The sequence below is a fragment of the Corvus brachyrhynchos genome, unplaced genomic scaffold (assembly GCF_000691975.1).
Source record: "Corvus brachyrhynchos isolate BGI_N302 unplaced genomic scaffold, ASM69197v1 scaffold229, whole genome shotgun sequence".
NCBI lineage: Eukaryota > Metazoa > Chordata > Aves > Passeriformes > Corvidae > Corvus > Corvus brachyrhynchos.
In genome coordinates this window covers 3,814,619-3,831,687 of record NW_008240042.1, presented here as the reverse complement: position 1 = coordinate 3,831,687, position 17,069 = coordinate 3,814,619, and the positions used below count along the sequence as shown (strand labels likewise).

Below are 17,069 nucleotides of genomic sequence, written 5' to 3'. Positions count from 1 at the left end.
ACAGGAAAAAATGCATAAAAAAAAAAAATAAAATCTTGCTTTCACATTGTGGTAAAAGTTGTTATCTTATGTGAGGCAGGTAGTATTTTACTGTACTCATCTCTTTCCAATTAGCTTTTCTTCATTTTTTTTGCTGCCAGTAGTACCGCTGGTCTCACACACTTACAACTCCAGGTTTATCCTATACAAATTCAGAGCTGCTTCTAACATCAAAGTTTAATTTAACACCTCTAGGAAGTAGCTAGGATTTATGCAGGAAGTGAAGATATTCAGCTGCAAATGAAAAGATGGTATGAAAGATTATGATAAGATCATCATAAACTTTGATTAATTAATCTGCTGCAGCATCTTGCAGGAGTAGGCTCTTTTCCTGATAATACCTGTTCGTAACAGTAAGTATTACCTTTGGATGTGAAATCTTGGACGGTTATAGCTTGGGCATTTAGACCAAATATTGTCAGGTGAGGAATTCTGGCTCGTAATAATTGGCTGGAGAAAAAAATGAGAAGCTGGTAACAAGGCCAAGAGCTCATTTGTTCCTCTCTCCTGCATGTGAGCTGTGATCATTAGAAATTTCTGCTTATCAGTCCTTTGTCTTTTCAGTTTGTTTGTCCTTTTTCCTTCGTATATATTTCCTTTTCAGTGCTATTCCTAAATTCTTTCCTTGTCATTCTCTTTTCCAGCAGCTCAGTTTTAGAGCTATTTGCATGATTCTTGTGAATTTCAACATGTCATCACTTCTCATCCCAGTGGAAGATGATCTGTTTCTGCTGGGATATAGCCTTAATAATTACACTGTTCACACCTCTGCTTTCCCTGGTTATTCTAAGAATAATTAAAATGGGAGTGTAGACACAAAAGAAAAGCACTCTTTTGCAGCAGAAACACTCTCCTTGACTATTATTAATGCACTTGCAAATTTCAGTTCATATTTATCCTCTGAGGTGTCTTGAAGCTTCTTGTTAAGCAGTGGGTCTCCTGTTGCAGTGCTGTACACTAGATCTGAAAGAAAAAAATTTAAAAATTCAGGTATATTTTTATTAAAGAAAAATTATTTATTTATTATTATTTTATTTAAAGATAAAAATTGCTGGTAACCCTAAAGATTTGGTCTCTGGAGTGAAGGCCAATTTGATAGGATATTTGAACATATATATCCCTATTATAACTGGCAGCAATTATATGAAAAATGTGGGCGAATTGCAGGATTTCTTTCTTGATCCAGCATGTTAAAGATGTCAAAGTCCATGTTTGAATTCTATAGGAGTTTGGGGATCAGACATTGCCATTCTCTGCTGGTACACTTTGTCATGCTGTGTGAATTTGGTCAGGTCTTCATTATTTCCTACACTCTTCTTGTTGTTTACACAAGGCAGAATAGCTGAGTTTCAGCAAAGGAAAATATAGTTACAGGTCTAGAGCATAACTGATAGCTTCAGAGAACTTAAAAGATACTGTGGTGAGAGTATGTATTTTCAGATAGAGTGTAATTCCTGTACTGGAAATGCATGAAATTATTCAAACACATTTTCAAAACAGGAAGCATTAATAATTCATAAATGTTAATCTTTGAACATTAGTGTTTTTCAAAAAGGTTTTTAAGTGACAACTGAATTGATCAATTGCCCCCTCTCATTGAATTAGGACAGGATGGGTTTTTTAAATAACTTTAAGTGATGGTGCTATTTCATTAATTCTTTTCATGCTCTGAATCTTTATGTTCATTAATGAAATATTTAGTGAGGAAGTAATAAATACTTTAATTCTCCTTTTGTAGCACAAGTGGAGAACTACATGTCACTGAAAAGAGGGAGCACATTCACTATACCCATTGTACACGTCATAATATTTGGGTGGTAATATCAAATAAACAGAAATGCTGGATTTGATTTCTTGATATGAATATATATTGCTTCTCCTTATGATTGAGACTATCACAATTGATGGGACTGAGCAGAGATTATAGCATTTTATTGGTGGGTGTCCTTGATTCTTTTACAACCTTCCAGTTTGCAGCCACTCTGTGCCAGGTTTAAATCTAGTAAAGTTTTACATACTGTTTCTGTCTACTTTCTCTCCAGCTGCCATTTGATTCCTCTTTAAATTGGAATTTGCACTTCTAATTTTTCTTTTTCTTTAAATTCCATGTGGGGCTACTTTTTAAATTAGGATTTGAAGCATTTTTTTCCATTTTGTTTTGTTGTAGGGCATGTAAATACCTCTCAGAGTATAGTCTCAGGAACATGGGAGGGTGGTGAGAACAGCCCCTGGGCTAGTTTGTGATATTCATTTCAAGTGCAGAAGCACTGGTTTAAATACAGGTCAAAAGGCTGCTGCAGTTTTTCCTCATGAAGAACCTTGTTTCAGCCCTGGATTGGTGCATTTGACACAGATGGTTGTGCTGTGGGGTGAAATGAGCAGCCCTGCCTGCCTGGGCTGTGATGAAGAAAGCAGTACTGCAGCAGGGCAGCTGGCCCCTTCATCTCTCTGAATTAAAGTTACATGGAACTTTGCTGAGGATTGACACTGGCCTTCTGAACTTTCACAAAAAGCTTTAAATATACTGTGGCAGGCTGAGGCAATATCCACTGGGCATATGTCTGTTGATTAGGGGATACAGGGATGAAAAACCATAATGAAAGTATTTTCTCAAAAGTAAGTGACTGTGATGCTTTTTACAGATGAAGGAGCTCAACATGGTGGGTGCAAGTGCTTAGGCTCTCCTTGGAGAGGAGCAACAGCAACAGCCCAGACCCCTCAGACTTGAGGTTTGCTTCTCTTAGGCTTAAGGCAAGCACAGCCTTCCTGTCCACGATCCAGGAGCCACTTATGTAAACGATAGTGCAGCCTGGGTAGGAAACAACACTCCCTAGGCCAAAAGATTTAATCTGACTGGGCCAAATTGCCCAGACATTCCCTGGGTGCCAATATCATGCAGCACTGAGGGTGAAGAAAGAATCTGAGGACCCACAGAAAGATTTACTGTGGGAGGCTGTATTTGAGAACTGTAGCTACTGTTGGTTTTCTAGTCTGTTTTAACTGCTCTCATTGCATGGTTTCTCCTCTGCTCTCAGTAATTATACTAATAGTATTGATTTAATCCTTTCAGTCTTCAAAGAGCTTTTTGAATAATAGTGAGATAATCCTCCTGACCCCTGGAGAGACAGATAACCATTATTAAAAGTAAAAAGTCCTTGTCCAGAAAAGGCAGATTTGATAGGAGCACTGCAGGTAAAGAGAAGTTCATGCCTGAAATTTGGGCATGTCTTTAGTCCACATTCTGTTTTGAAGAATAGCTTTCCATAAGGGAGGCAGAGTAGAGTGAAGAAGAGGATGGCAAAGCAGCAGGCAAGGTAGAGGCCAAGCCTTAATGGTTCCAGCCAGCAATTCCCTTGGGGTCTGTTCTACTGTAGAGCTCAGAGGATTTTCAGGATTTTCTTTATCTTGCCTTCGTGTCTACTTTCCTCCTCCTGATTTCAGTGCCTCCTAGTTTTGTTTTGTCTGAAAGTAGATCATGTGTTTGCTGCTGAGTCTTGTATGTTTTTATGGGTTCTAGCATACAGATACCTTGATCATGATGAAGATTTGGGATCCAGTTGTGGTGTTGGTGTTTCACAGACAGGTTTTCTCCCTGTGATGCTACTGCAGTCTCTGGCTTCCCAGAGTGTTTTATTTGTTTTATTCTATCAGCACTGTTCCATTCTCCCAGTTCTTCCCCCCTTGGGTGATTTCAGTCAAGATTGAAAGGTAAAGTGCCAGAAGTGGGGTAAAGAAATATTGGATGCTTATACTCTCACGTAAAGCTCCAATCCCTGGTGAGTGACGCTGTTTGTCTCAGTAGCTTCTTGTTTTATAACTGCTTTATATAGTAACACAATTATCTCAGCATCAGGCCAGTTCTTTATTCTGACACTTCTTAAACATCTCGAGTGATGTGGTGTCAGCTCGCACCAGAGGAGACGTGATCAAGGAGATCTGTGCAGATGGATGTGAATGTATTTTCTGCCTGAAGGAATTAGAAGTTACATACATGTGTGATTGCTTACAAGGCACTGAAGGGAGTTTTGTATGAATTCAATAAACACTGTGTAAAACATGAGCTCAAGTCTGTTTTGTCCTGGGTACGCCTTTCTGTGCCACGGAAAGGTGGCATTCATTCCTGTTGTACAACTGGGGGAACTCAGTTCCGTGGTGATTCGTTCGGTGTATCTCATGTACAGAGGAGTATGGGTATTGATCTAGGCCATTAAAACTTACCATGCTTCTATTATTTTATAAGCATTAACTGCACACAAGGACAACATAATAAATTCTAAAATGCATTCCAGTTCATAAAACTCACCAGTCTGTTGTTCTGCCCGGGGTGACCATTAACAGCTGCAGTGATTCCTGTGGACAGCTGAGGAGCTGGGTATGGCTAGTAATGCATATATCGTGCAAAGTGCGTCTTCTCAATAGACCCTCACAGCAAATTCAGGGAGAAACCAAATTCCCTGGATTTTCTTCCCTTCCTTTCTTCACTTTCCACCATTAGGCTCTGTCTTGAACGTGGTATGTCCTGGCTATTGACATTTCAGTCATTCATTATAATAGCAATATAATCATACAGCCACTGTATATATCTGCAGCATGACAGTGTAATTACCTGCTGGCTTTCCAGAAATCATTGGCAATATGACTAATGCTAAAAGCTTTTTTTCTGTTTTTTTTTTTTTTTTTTAAAATAAGCTTCCTTTCTTCTTTTTGTTCTAATAGAAACTATTATAAACCCTCTGTGGAATGTGAGACTGGTAAAGACATGACTCACTGGGCAGTGAGACAGCAATCTCAGACACTGTAACATGATGCAGAAAAGGTCATAAACTTGCTTTCATAACAGGATTATTCATACATTCATTCATTAAAAATTAAACACCTGTGGGAGCACATGATGCATTGAAGTTAGCAAGTATTGGTGAATACTTTCTTGTAGTTTCTTTACTCCTAATCAGTTGGTGTGAGTCGAACTTACTCCAAATTAAGTATTGCCTTATTCAGTGCCATTTACACTTGAAGTTAGTTAATTGTTCCTATTGAAGACAAGCGCCATAGGTAGCTATATAGTGTTTCAGAATCATGACTTTATGGAGTGATGGTTGGAAGGTGGTTTTGTTTTCATTTTTACGTCTTTACAATGAGCTTATATTTAAAAGAAAAACATGAAGTTCTATATTATTTATCTAATTTTAGCTAAAAGTTGCTGTTTTTTTCATTATACTGTTAACAGGTTTTTGTTTTGTGTATTTGGCTGGGTTTTTTGTGGTTTTTTGGAGTTGTGCAGAAGAATTGATGTGCTCCAAAGTCTTGTGACATAGCTACCTGTCTCAGCCTGATAACATTGCTGTGGGTGTTTTTCGTTAATGTGCCACACTAGAATGTAGCTAGGACAGGATTGGTTAGGCAGAGCTGGATGTGGTGCTGTGGAGCTTAATTAAAACAGCTGTAATAGGGTGCACAGGGAGGCCTGTCTAGCCTAGTCTATGGCTCCCTGGGCTAGTATCAGATGTCTGGGAAATCCAGAAATAGGCTGAGCATGGAGTGGCAGACTGTGACTCAGGGGTGTCTTGAGTCAGGGGTGATATTTTGGAGGTTAATAGCCTTCAGCAGGTTTCTTCTTATGTGAGTTTGCCTAATCATATTAGTGCTTATGTTGACTTCTGGCTTTCACAGCAACATGAGACAGAGAGTTTCACTGTGACAAAACAGTGTGTGAAGAATTATCTCCTGTTGCTGATTCTAACTCTCATAACATAACTTGGTGACACATATTTCTTTTATTTGAAAAGAAAAATGGAAAATAATTTCTCAGTATGCCACTCATTTTATGGATCTCTAGCATATTTCCGCTCAGTTCTTTTCTAGGCTAAAAAAAATACATCCCTAGTCTGTGAGGTTGTTTCATGTAAGGAATCTCTATGTGCTTTGGACCTTTCTTACTGCCCATTTCTGTAGCTTTTCTAGTGGTAGAATATTAAGACCAGAACCAGAACTACATGGGATGTTCACAAAGTGGTTGTGCCATGAATTTATACAGTGATGTAATTAGTCTTTCCACTTCTATAACTTTCCTAATACCTGTCAACTTAGGACTTGAGTTTTTTCCTCCCCATAATAATAACCATCTCCTATTCCCACATTGTTCAGAACATTATTGACCTGATTTTTTTTTTTTTTTTGGTGTAGGAATATGCAAGTGACATGATAAACTTTGAGTTAATGGCAGCAGTTACTGTAAAGTTTTCCAGATGTAACCAAGTCATATTTGGGGCCATAACCTTGACAAGCATCAGAAAGAATTTAAAGCTTTTTTACAGTTCAGTGTTACAACATTTCTGTTTTTCACAAGCTGGGTAGAAGGTAAAACTCAGGTTGGTTTTAGAATCCAAATGTAGCTAGAGCTGCATCATACTTGCACATCAGCAGCCAGACAAGATTTCTATGTCTGCTTTTCTTTAATTGCAGGTATTTATGAGCCGCCATTTCTTGTATTATTGTGGTGAACCTACTCTGGATGTGAAGATTGCCTTTTGTCAGGTGTGTGTTCCTTACAGGTAAAACAAGGTACAGTATATACTTGTACTTCATTTTTGCAATACATGCTGTAATAAGAGAAAAATAGAAGTGAGTTTCAGTAGCCAACTGCAAGTAACTGTTTATAAAGATGAGAATAAATACAAAAAGATAGAGAAACGCATCACAAAAAATTACTTTTCTATTTGCTCTCAAGTTTATTTTGTAGTTTAGTCTTAATGATTTTTTATTTTGTTTTGCTAAAATATCAGTTAAAACATCAGTTAGTATTCTGATGGTTTTTTTAGTGAAAAATAATGGCACGGTTTTCAAACAGAAAAAACGCAAATTTAAAGTATTTTATCTTAGTCTCTTTTTCTGAGACAGAGCCTTTTACATTGTAGCCTGTGACTATAATTTTCTGTTTACCTTTACAGGAAGTGAAGGAAGGGTAATTAAAATTGTGGTGTTTGTCTTGTATCCCATGGAACACCTTGTACTATGCAGGTTCTAGGGGTCATGAGACTGCAGTAAAGCCATTTCTGTATTTCTACATCACCCTTGAAACTGTTTGATCACAATGTGTGGAAGTCCTCAAGGCTGAAACTAAATCTTTGATGCAAAGGAAAAGCTTATTGATTTATCCAGTTTTTGGTTCTCTTGGTTAAGTTAGTTAACATATATATATAAGTCACAAAACTGTGTGCATAATTTTCCCTTGTGGATGAAAGATGACTTTCTTTCTCACTTCAGAACGTTGTTTCATGCTTGAACTCTGTCTCTTCATAGTTTTAAGGTTTTTTTGTGAGATGGGACATCAGTAATCTAACAAACCAGAGAGCTATTAGGGACATTCTTCATTTTGTGAGGCTGGAAACAGTGTTGCATTCTTAGAGATGAATTTATGATAAACACTATTTTTTTTCTTTTATATTACATAAGGAGTCCAAGTGAAAGCACAATTGTAAAAAAGGAAGAGCTATTACTTTTGTGTAAGCATTTAACACGAAACAGTGACAGGTGCTGGAAAGTTTGCTTTATGCTTTTTAGTTCAGGAATACTAAATATTAATTTTGCTGAGAAGGTTGAATCTGGACTTAGGAATCATCAGCTCTGGGATGGGTCTTGACTATTCAGTTTAATAATCTGCTTAACTGTCTTTTCTTTTTTATCTCCCATTCTTCATGTGCATGTGTTTAACTGGCTTAATTCTTCCACTGGCAACTTTGTAAAATGCTGTATTTTTGTAATGTTTTGACAGAGATCACTTCCAGAAAAAAAAAAACAACCCTGCAAAAATTGCAAAAAAGGGGTTTTTTTTTCTCAGATTGTATGAGAAAAGTGTTATTCATGCAAAATTCCTTTCACTGTGCAGAACAGAGGTTTTTTGCGCCTCTCTCCTGTTGACTTTCCTCTCCTTTTTACTTAGACCATTTCAGATGCATTTGTATCACTGAGATTAATTCCTGTTTAATGGCTGCAGCCAGAATGGCATCATCCAGTACAAAGAGACACTATCCTGACACTGTCAGAAACAGAGTTCCATCCTTCAAACACTTATCACACCCATACCTTTTCAAGGTCTTCAGATCAATTCTCCTGAGGATAAAAACTGGTTTAAGCTTCATGTTAGTTTATTTTCTCCATAAAGATAGGCCCTGATCCAAATAACAGCTAGAATTATGTGCTAGAACAGTCTCTAAATTAAGTGTCTGGTTGCATTAAGACCTGTCTTGGATGCTGTTCATTTGTATTGCTTAGAGTGGGATGGGGGTTACATCTCTGTCCTTGGTCCAAAGAGCCAGATCTTTATTTAGAGACTAGGAGTAGTGTCCAGGTAGTAATACTGTTTATTCCATTCTTACTCCTGCTTCCATTTCAAATTTATGCCTCACTGCAGACTCTCTAGAAAGCATTTGTGCTGAAGTGCCTTCCATAAAGTTTCAATATTGAAGAGTATTAGTACTGGGGGCGTATTTTTCTTGTAATATGTATTTGTGGCCTAAAAGGCATAGCTTTATGTTCTCTGAAGGAAAGTGACATACACATAAGTACAGGCCCTTTCTCTTGACACAGAGCTTATGTCACTGGGCAGACAAGTTTTGTATGATGAAATGCTAATTCAGCAGGCATAGAATTTTAAGGATTTCCAGCTAAAAGAAAAAGAAAGGCCCTTCCTGAGAAACACTCAGTAGCGTAAGAAGGGTAAATATATACCTCCCCACACCTTCACCTCACTGGCAGTATAAAAGCACCCAAGTCTGGAATTACTGGACGTGGGTAGCCAATTCATGTTTGAAACAGCCATCTTTTTTAAGGCTGAGGAAAAGGATATCTGCTTTTCTATCATAATAGAAAAGTAGGACAAGAAGGCCAATAGAATTTCTTCAGACTTTTGTAAGGCTGGTATCACCAACAAGCTTTTATCTGTAGGGCCCTACATATTTTTATTGAAGCACAAGGTAAGGCAGAGCAGTGTATCGTGAGTAGAATAGGACATTAATTTTTAATACTAATACATTAATAATATTTAACAATGCCTAAAGGATACAGTTTTCTTCATCCATATTTTTTATTTAGTCTTTCAAGATGTTTTTTTAATCAAGACATGTATAGAATTTACATGTTCCCTAAACTGTAGTTATATGGGATACCTTTACTTAGAATACTATTCTAAATGTAGTGTGTCCTGTGATTATGCCTTCTATCCAGTGGGAGATTAGTTGGTATTCATAAGCTATCAACAAGTGATTTCTGTGAGTAAAATGATGCTTCATAGGGTCAAGAGCTGTCTATTTCTAGCTAAAGGTGTGATTATTTAGCTCCATATAGTCTTTATTTATAAAATGGAGAATCTTTTCATTAGCTATGGTCTTCACATCAAATACTGTAATTATATAGTTCTATTGAGAAATCTACTTTCTCTCATGTATGTTTGGCTACTTTTTTTCTTTTGAATCTCTGATTTAGTTCCTCTCCATACAGAAACCTCAGTCTCAAGGAACCTTTTCTTTCAGTGCTCCTTGATCAGTCCTTCCAACCTTCTTTGGTGGGATGACCAGGGCTGTGGTCAGCATTGAACTCTTCAGCCATCAGGGGAATTAGGAATCATTTGAAGTAGTGTTTTCTTGTGCAGATACTCACAGATTGCTCACCTGGTAGAAGTCTGGCCTGGAATGAAGGACACACCTCTGGGACTTCTGAGCAATACGTGACACCACAGTTATAAATGAGCTATGAAAATTTGGTGCCTGTAAGAAGGAAGGAATTAAAAGTAGTTGAAGCTCAGTGAACAAGTGGAGGACAAGAGAAGGATGAGTAAATAGTGCTTTGCTTCATGTTTTGAGTAGATACAATTGAAAAGGGGAAGGCAGACTTGCTGCTTTGTGTGTAATCAGAACTAGGTAAGGGCTGGGTAAGCTGCTGGCTTTTTGGTATCAGAAGAAGTTAAACAAGGACAGAGTGTTTAAACAAAAAAATGCAACAACAAAGAAACCCCAACCTAACAAAAAAATTGCCCAACCAGCACTTAGAAATATTGTACTCCACTTAATAAAGTATTTTAATATGATGTGTTAAAATAGAGTGGATAAAGCAAATGTAAAAATATCAAACACTGATCAGTCATGGTTGAGTTGTTTGCAAGGGTCTCTTGTCTACTTGAAAGGCTAAATGCATAAAACCCCCTCTCTGGAGGACAAAACAGCTGGAGAGAGATTAAAAAAAGGCCAAAAATTAGCTTTTAAATCCCACTCAAAGCACACCAAAATCAGGAAGACTGGGTGACTAATACAAGCCTCACAGGAGGAGAATGAGGTGGAAGAATGGAGAACTGTGGTGTAATGTAGCTGGTAAGACCAAAATCTATAATATTACATCCAACCACACACACACACAAGATGAAACCCTGTGTAGGAGATTGAATCACTGTCTATGGACTTTTGAGTTCAGGGAGAGCCAGAATAAGTGAGAAGTCTGGCTTTATGGTGAAAAAAGTAGATGTAATTTCTGCCATAAATGTGTCATATGCAGAATGCACAATTAAAAACAATGTAGTAGATCTTTCTATACAAAGATACTCTGTATTTCCCAAAGTGACAGCTTCTGTGGCCATTCAAATTTACACAGCAAAACACGTGACCCTTGAATTCGAAGCAGAGGGCTCAGTAAATGCAGGTTCATGCCAGAATTCTGGCACTTGAAACTTCTGTGAGATTTACAGCTGCACAGGTGGGAGGATAGCCATTAAATTCGTGGTGCTGTTGACTTAGCAGATGCACCCAGGTGGGCAGGGCTTGCCTCTATGCATGTTTTCAGAGCTGGCCAGAAGACTGAGGGTTTTACCATACTTGTGAATTTTAGTCTGTACAATCTCAGCATTTGACTTTTAAATTTGGAGGAACATCCAAATTTTAACGCCCTCTGATAGAAGGCAGGTTACAGCCATCCCTCCCCCACCAGGTTCGGGAAAAAAAAATTTCCTCGGAGAAAAGTGAAAGGGAAAAAACCTATTTATTTAACAGACACAATGCACAATGGGAAAAGAATAATGCTAAATAATAAAACCTCTCGCTGTGGAGAGAAGCCTGGTAAAATTTTAGAGTCCTTTCTTTGGGCATGATCTCTCTCTCTCTCCTCTTCAGAGCTGGGTCTGCAAAGGCCACCCTCTGGGCCAACGGTGTAGGATCTCCTGGTGTGTTCTGAACAGTTCCAGAAGAGAAGAAGAAGAAGCCAAAGTCCCAGGGAAAAAAAAACTTTCTTGCCTCAGCTCGCAGACTAGCTGAAAAGCAAAGGGGTTTAACCCTCCATCTCTCTCCTGAGAAAAGGACAGAAAGCTGGCTGAAAAGCAGCAAAAAGGGTGCTTCCTCTGCACTTGCCGCGCAGAAGCACGCAGAGGAGATAGAGTGACCTTGGAGCACAAACTGCTCTGAAAAGTTCTTCTGGCTTTTCTTCTTTCTCTCACACCCAGTTTTAAAGGCACAGAAAGGCACAGGAATCATGTCCAGGCATAGAGCTGCAATACAGGATACCCATCATAAAGTCACCCCAAGACAAGATTAAACTGTAGCTTTAAGATATTATCCTTTTGGATCCTGAGGGAACCAAATGCATCCACCTCTCAAGCGTGCTGCTGTCCTTATCAGTCTCTTTGTCTGAGGCGGGGTGGAAATGTGGGGGCTGCTGGGGAGCCATCATGATGTCAGGCTCAGAACATCCTTTCTGCTCCATTCTGCTCATCTATGGGCTCTGTGCCAGCTGCAAATTTGGAGTCAGCCTTTCAGTCTTCCATCTGATTCTTTTGCTCACCTGCATTTACACATGTGGAGTGCTTTAATTGATTTCAGTAGCCTTGCACCATGGCACCCTTGAATTCCCACCGGGATTTCTGTGGGCAGGCAGGGAAGGATGCAAACACAGAGGTGAAGTTTTCCCTCTGCTGATGCTGCCAGTGGACTCTGTGACAGCACTCACAGTCTTGGAGATGCAAGCGACAGCAATTTGCCTTAAATTGCTGCTAGCATGGTTTGTATTTATAAAAGCTGAAATGTATGAGATGCTGAGCTGTAAGAAATTGCCATATTTTGGGCTCATCAATAATAGAAGGAGTGGTGTTCAGAAACAAAGTTCTGTCAGTAAAATATAATAAGTATAGTTATTTTGTAGGATAGAAATGGACAAATAAAATGGGATATCAGGAAGCAATTTACCTCGTATTATAAAGAATTTCATTATTTTATTTCTGTTGGGCTTTTTAACCCTTTTGCTCTCTGTACTCTGAAAGAAAGGAAAAGAATACAGCTTGTAGCTCTGTGTGAGGCAGTAAGTTATTTGAGTTTCACAGAATTTTTAAGTACTTGTCCTTTGAAAGGAAAATATATGCTCTCCAAACAGTTAGTAATGGTGGGAGTATCTTTTTCCTTCGTCTCAAATGCTTGAGTCTTGACAGTTTATTTTCTTTTCTCTTTCTCACTTGTCAGGATACTAAGTAAACATCATTGCAAATGTGGATACATGTTTAAGTGAGCTAACAAGGATAGTTAGGTTTTCAGGGCTGAGAAACTTTTGCTTCTCTTACATTTCTCAGTATGGAGGAAAGAGAATGGCATTGGGGAATGTGTGGGTGTGGGTGTTAGGAGTTTTCAATTAAGTACCGAAAGGAGAAAATAATGGTTCACACATTTTTGTACATATGAAATGAAGGCTAAGTTCCTATCAGTGTTAAAGAAATGTAATTTCGTTGTCCAAATGTTTATGGAAACTAAGAACAAATAGCAGTCCAATGCATAACTTTGAGGAATAATCCTTCATCTTACACAGAGGTCTGAGAAACTTAGATGTGTTTTGTTCAAAGCTTCACACCTGCAATGTTTACTGTTAATCTGGGGCCTCAGTATTGTAGCTTGTCCAAGTTCATTTGAAGTTCACCTGAAAATTTGTTAACTCACTGGAATTCACTTTACTATATGAGACCTATACATTTTTACTATGACATCCTAAGAAGCAAACCTGATTGCCATGTGTATCTATGAACTTCCTTCCCTCATCTATTTCTTAATATAGTGCTGATACCTAGTTTCTTACGATGTGAGTCTCAATCACATTTGAAAGGAGTTTATGGTTAGGTGCATATACAGAAGGGTGTATACTGGAAATTCCTAGCCCTGGGTTCCTTTCTGATGCCACATAGTTAAAGCTTTAACTTAAGCTGCCTGTACAGAACTTGTAAGCATTGTGTAGTAAAACCTGAATCTGAAATAGCTTAGTGGTGTCCATGAGGGGCAGCTGGGGGAATATTAATATCTGTACCAGCTCCAAGGCTTCTGAAGGGGTTTGAGTGAGCACTGAGGATGTAACGGGACAAGACCAGAATGTAGTGTGCAGGCTTCTTTAAGATGAGATATGCAAATTTGAAGATTTGGAGAAGAACCTTTTCATCAGGGTTTGAAATTAACATTGGCATGCTCTATAAGGAGCATGAACTTCCTTACTAAAGGGAAAAGGTTTTTTACCTTAATTTTGGAGTGAAACAAAACTGCCATTTCCTTGTCCTCATTCAGAAGTGGTTGTTGAATCAACCAGAGATGGTTCTTGATTAGGTGTCAGCTTGGTTTGGGGATCTGATCAAATGTGATTAATCCAATAATGCTGTTAATTCATTGATTTAGGGATTTGATTTAAATCAGCATCATGACAAGGATAGTTATATAATTCTTCTCCTGGTTGTTATGAAAGTAAGCAGTGCACTGGACTTTAGAAGCCTTACTGTGCTTTTATTTTGCTGATTTAGATCTTGATAAAAATTGGAAAATGTAGAGTAGGGTTTTTTTGTAGTTCTTTTGCACTATGGGTTTAAAGTGAGGAGGCAACTTAGTGGATGACTTAGAGGCTGTTTTGCCTGTCCACAAAGCTGAAGTTTTTGTCACTCAGAGGAGGCATTCTGCTTGAAGTGAGCTTCAAACTAAACCAGCCTGCCTTGAATTTTAGAAGTAATGCTTGGTGTTTGTTTCCTTTCAAAGACCTTACGGGCACAAATATTTAAGTAGGGAAGAAAATACTAATCTAAAAAGAAAAAGTGATTCCGTGAAAAACAAAGCAGTCTTTACCTTTCCCTCTCACACACAGTTAGGAGCAGATTGTCATAGCAATGGTCTGTGTTGTGCAGAGGAGAGCTGCTCATCAGGACATTTCTGTCTTCTTACCAGTTGTGGTCTTCTGGGTCCCACAACTTTAATTGCTGTTGACTGAAGCCATTGGATATGTTAATTACCCGTGTAACTGAGGTGCTACAGAGTGGTTCTGAGCTGTTTAAATTGCTTTTTAAGACATTTTTCGATTTAAAGTAACCAGCTGCTAGAACCACAGCAGTTCAGAAACCCCACTGTATGCAGCACGAGTTTCCTGAGGCTGGTAGTTCACATGGTCAGGCTAACTTAAAAACAAGTAATTTCTATTCTAGACACAGGGTGATAAAATATGTGTTCCCATGTAGATCCACACCACACAACGAGCTGTCAGGTAGCTTGGGAGTAAGGACACAAATAAGTTGTGGCAGGCCTGGCTCATCCAAGCCTTAACACAGTCATCCAATCTGTTTAAAAAATTCACTCTGTCTCTACTTCCAGAGGAGCTGGCTATGAGTCAGGCTCACTCAGGAATGCAATTTTTATGCTGACACTTTGTGTATAAACATTGGTTTCAGAGTAATGGGTGTTAATGCTGAATATGTCCTGCATTGTTCTGATAATGACATCAGAATAAAACATGCTCCAAATGTGTTTGTCTAGCCAGAGGGAGCTGTGAAATTCCTGTCAGTCAGGAGCATGTTATTAAAAAAAAACCAAAAAACCTCTCAGTTCTAGGTCTGCTGTGAATACCTGAGCTGAATAGCCAAATTTATTCATCTCTCTCTGCCTAATGGAAGAAGTTTTAAGACTAAGGCTACACAGTGTGAATCAGATCAGCCTGTTTGTCTTCAAGTGGGAAAAAGTCAAACCTCTTTTGGAGTCATTTCACTCTCTGGAAGCTTCAATTTAGCGCTGCGTCAGCGTCCATAGATCTCTCCCTTTTTGTGTTAGGGCAAGGCCTCCCCGGCTCTCCCCCTCGCAATATTTGATGAACAAGTTAATGTAAGGTTTCCACTTGGTCTTCTGAGATAAGACTTTGTGTTTGACTAAAGAGCTACATTTGTTAAAATGTTTCAAAGTCTCTAAATGAGGTGTTTAGGATGATGCTCTCCAGTGCCAAAGTGCCTTCCAGTCAGATTGTGGACAGAAAAATAATAATCATTTTTCTAAGGCAAACCTTAATATCCAAGTTCTTTGCAAGGTCAGTAATCTGTTTTTAATGGCCAGATTTTTGGAACACTAGAATAATGTCCTTTTTAATTGAAAGAGTAATGTAATCAAAATCAACTTTACTTTTTTCCCAGCTCCATCAAATTTCAACTTAATAGTCCATAAACACATAATACAGTTGATCATTCAGATTTTTTTTGGGGAAAGAAATTTATAACAGAGCAAATAAGAAAATTTAGAAGCTGTGTTTGGGAGCACTGAAAAAAAATGCATAGAGGACGCATAGCTGGTTTTTCCTTTTCTTTATAGAAGGCATTTGGGCATGTCATGACTTCCATAAGTGAGCTGCAACTCTTTTAGGGCAGATCTGTTGTAATGTGTTGAGCTTTTGCATCCTGTGCTCAGCATCATGTAGTATAGAATCCTAAATAACAAGCACTTAATTCTGATTTTTATCTCAAATGACTATAAATTTGCTCCATAGTCCACAGGGAACTGAGCTCAGCAGTAGTCATAAAGTGGTTATAGTGTAACTTGCTGCATAGTAATTTTACAAATTTGAGGGAGGGTTTTTTTGGTCTTGTAAAAATTATTAGTTTTTAATTTTACTGTTTTGGGGAGGAGCACTGCTGTGCAGTGCTAGCTACAGTGCAAGCACAAACTTGGTTTTGTGTCATGAAAATTGGCATTTGCTTAGTACTAATGCTTTTGTTAGGTCATGAGAGCAGCTGTCCCTCCTATCCTTATGAACCCAGAACTCTGGAAGACCTCCAGAACTTCTGAATAATACTGAATAATACTTTTTCATAATACTGAATTATACTTTTTCATGATACTGAGCCATGTTGGGTCACAGTTTGTCTCATAAACTGCTCTGTTTCTTTCACAGCTCCTGTTGAAAGCTTCTCAGGGCCTTTATCAGGTGCTTAGGGAAAGTTTTAGCACTCCTGGGAATACACTTGCTTGCTCTGTCTGATCAGTGATGAAGAGCCTGATTCCTGTGTCTCTTGTCCCACTTCCACACTGATGAAAGTCATCTTATTTCAGAGACCAGTAGTTGGTAATAACAATGTCACAAACATCAGCTGGAGAACTCACTAGTTTTCTTTAACGAGTGCCTTTTTAGGGTGACTTCCTGCATGAAAGAAGGTTTGATACAGTCCTTATGAGAATGAGCCAAAAATGACAAGAATTTATATTGAAAAATTAGGCTGACAGTGCTTTATCTGTATTCTTACATTTTACCAGCCTTGGTTTCTCTGTCTTTACCAATCCCTCTCCCCTTCCCTTCTTCTGTACAACAGGGATTTGGGAAACAAGTGGATGTGTCATATATTGCCAAACATTACAACATGAGCAAAAGCAAAGTTGACAACCAGTTCTACAGCGTGGAAGTAGGTGACTCGACCTTCACAGTTCTCAAACGCTACCAGAACTTGAAACCTATTGGCTCTGGGGCTCAGGGAATAGTTTGGTGAGTATCAGCAGTTTCTCTTATGATGCTTTGAAACAGAATTGGCATTTTGCATTTCTTCACAGATTGCCAGCCACAGCCTTTGTCTCAAATTGCAAAAATAGCAGTCAGGCAACAGACATCCTGAGGCAGGAGGAGCCCAGTGGTTTGCTAATAAATTCCCCGGCTGGTAAGAGTGATAGCACTGGGTTTGTTTCTCCACACAGCAAAATGGAACTAGCAAGAAAGGGGGAGAGAGATCTTATCATAAT

The 17,069-nt window shown here is 38.6% G+C and overlaps 1 protein-coding gene across 8 annotated transcripts in view; it reads left to right on the top strand.

Annotated features, from left to right (window-relative positions):
* Positions 1–17,069, top strand: part of MAPK10 (mitogen-activated protein kinase 10) — a 150,636-nt gene that overhangs the window by 61,126 nt on the left and 72,441 nt on the right. For 6 of the 8 annotated variants that reach the window (XM_008641285.2, XM_017744185.1, XM_008641284.2 and 3 more), the window contains 2 exons: positions 6,502–6,573; positions 16,649–16,818. In XM_008641285.2, the coding sequence (XP_008639507.2) occupies positions 6,502–6,573; positions 16,649–16,818 (242 nt within the window). Of the gene's footprint in view, positions 1–6,501; positions 6,601–16,648; positions 16,819–17,069 lie in introns of all 8 variants that reach the window. The other 2 variants (XM_017744189.1, XM_017744191.1) reach the window with 1 other exon arrangement.